Source organism: Macadamia integrifolia, chromosome 5 (genome assembly GCF_013358625.1).
Source record: "Macadamia integrifolia cultivar HAES 741 chromosome 5, SCU_Mint_v3, whole genome shotgun sequence".
NCBI lineage: Eukaryota > Viridiplantae > Streptophyta > Magnoliopsida > Proteales > Proteaceae > Macadamia > Macadamia integrifolia.
In genome coordinates, this window is record NC_056561.1 from 18,248,986 (window position 1) to 18,251,398 (window position 2,413).

Sequence of the window (2,413 nt, forward strand, 5' to 3'; positions counted from 1 at the left end):
CCCCAAAAAAAAAAAAAAAGAGAAGTTTAAATACCAAAATAAAATAAAATAGAAAATATGCATTACATGAAACTTGTGGCCCTTCAATGGAGAGTGGCGTGAACTATGAGACACTATGCAATGTCCAAACTCCAAGCATACATTCCTGTGATGGAGTGGTGCACGTTCAACAATATGGTTAGCAGTGTTTCTCGGGTGGTTGAGTCAAACAAGCATTGTGAATGAACAAATATAAATGATTTACGAAGTACCAGAACATAAGCTATCTTGACTATTTATTTTAGCATCTTAATCGTAAAGGAAACTTCTAAAGCGTGAAAGAATCAGTTACATAGCTATGCCATATTACATGTATCTATTAACTTATCCATGAATATATATGAAAGCAAAGCATGTACCTCTCCAAGTTAGTTGAACCATCTGTAGAAGTCAAGAGTAGTGCATATCCACGGTCATAAAGAGGTACAGTGTCACCATCCAATGGCAGGAACTCCTTTCTTTGCTGTTTCCTTGCTTGGTTGTCAATCCAGAATGACTTACACGTAAAAGATGATGTAGATAAGTACAGCCCAAGTAACATACTATCCAAAGAACATAGCAATCTACTTTTGAGTTGTCCTCATGATGCAAACACAACACTGAATAACATCTAGCATAGATCTTTGACACAATTCAACTATAAAAAATAAATTTAGGAGTAAAAAATAGAGATAACCCCCATAAGTTAGATTTTCCAATCATTATGAATATGACAGATTCTAGAAAAATGATACAACTAGCAGCGAAGGACCTTAAAATTCTTGCAATGAGCAGCTCTAAAGTACTGTTCACCAATCCCAAGGCATAATCATCCAATTCTTGGCAATAAGGCCCATAACCAATCACAGGTTGGGTAATTCTCAAAACTGATGGGTCTTCCATCCAAGTCCAAGCCTCGCCCATTCGCCACTGGTGGGTGCGTGCACATCCTTGTGGAAGAGGGGTAGTAGCAGACAGTTTTGGATCCACTGGCTCCACATCCAACTTTTTGGTGAACATAGAGCCATAAGAGATCGGCTGATACTTGTATAAGCAAGACAATATCATCACACGGTGTGGAGCTGGATAAAATATCACTTGGAAAAATTAAGTGATGGATATAACATTGCATAAATCTCTCGACTTGATGTTGGCAAAGCATCTTTCAACAACAACTCAGCCTTATCCCAACTAAATGGGGTCGGCTACATGGACCCTTGCCCTCCAATCAGCTCTATTTGATGTCATACATGATACAAGGCCTAAGCTATGCATGTCTTTCCTCCCACTTCCCTAAGGACATTTTAGGTCTACCCCTAGCTCTTTTAGATCATTCAATCTGAATCAAATCACTCCTCTGTACTGGAGCATCCAAAGGCCTTCGTTTAACATGGCCATGCAAACGACTTTCTCGTAACTTATCACGTGTCAAAGCCACTCCCAAACCAGCTCTAATATGATCATCCCTTACTTTATCCTTCCTATTTTTACCACTCATCCATCTTAACATCCTCATCTCCACTACACTGAGTTTATCTACATGATGCTTGTTAACTGTACAAAATTCCACTCACAGTCGATCATATAATTGTCCCATAAAATTTTATTTTAAGTTTTAAAGGAATACATCGATCACACAACACTCACCTCTCCACTTCATCCATCCTATTTTAATTTTTTGTGAAACATCATCTTCTATATCACCTTTATTTATGATTAAGCCCAGATACATAGAATAATCACTTTGTGAAACCTCCCTCTCATCAAATGTCTTCAAAAAGAGGAATACAATGGCCAAAGGTTTAGCTAGATGTAGCCATTGGTACAGGACAGGTTTGGAAAATCTATTACGTCTAAGGGTCAAGTGAATTTGGCTTGGGAAGGTTTACTACCACAAAACTCACAACATACATGTAGAAAATCAAATAACAGCCGTAAATGATCAAAAAATTCTAAAATAGGAGTGCAGAAAATTGATTCTAGGATTCATGGAAATTTAATAAAGAATACATGATAAGTCTTTCTTTCTTTCTTTCTTTCTTTTTTTTTTTTTTTTTTTTTTTTTGATAAGGAGAATACATGATAAGTCAGTACCTCCCTTTGCTGTCCCGTAAGTTGGGAGTGTGGTGATCAAGTGCCACTCCAATGTCACTACCAAACTCCAAGAATGTGTCCTTAGTGCCTCCTTGCTGTTAATTGATGAATCTTAAGGCTATAATTCAAGCCAAAAGTAGGAAAATTGGGACTGGTAGAGTAGCCTAAAAGAGAAGGTTAGGGAAGAGAAGGGAGCTTGGCTTCACACCAGATTGGATTCACTCCAAGGATTGCAGGGAATCACTCAAGCTGCAGAGAATAGGAGAAAATCTCAACAGCTCCAACATCTCTCCATCATCTT

General features: G+C 37.9%; 1 protein-coding gene across 1 annotated transcript in view; it reads right to left on the minus strand.

Moving 5' to 3' along the window:
* The window catches only part of LOC122078633, a 23,343-nt gene that overhangs the window by 7,154 nt on the left and 13,776 nt on the right, over positions 1 to 2,413 (minus strand). The window contains exon 6 of the mRNA XM_042644707.1: positions 399 to 535. Coding sequence (XP_042500641.1) covers positions 399 to 535 — 137 coding nt within the window. The remainder of the gene's footprint in view (positions 1 to 398; positions 536 to 2,413) is intronic.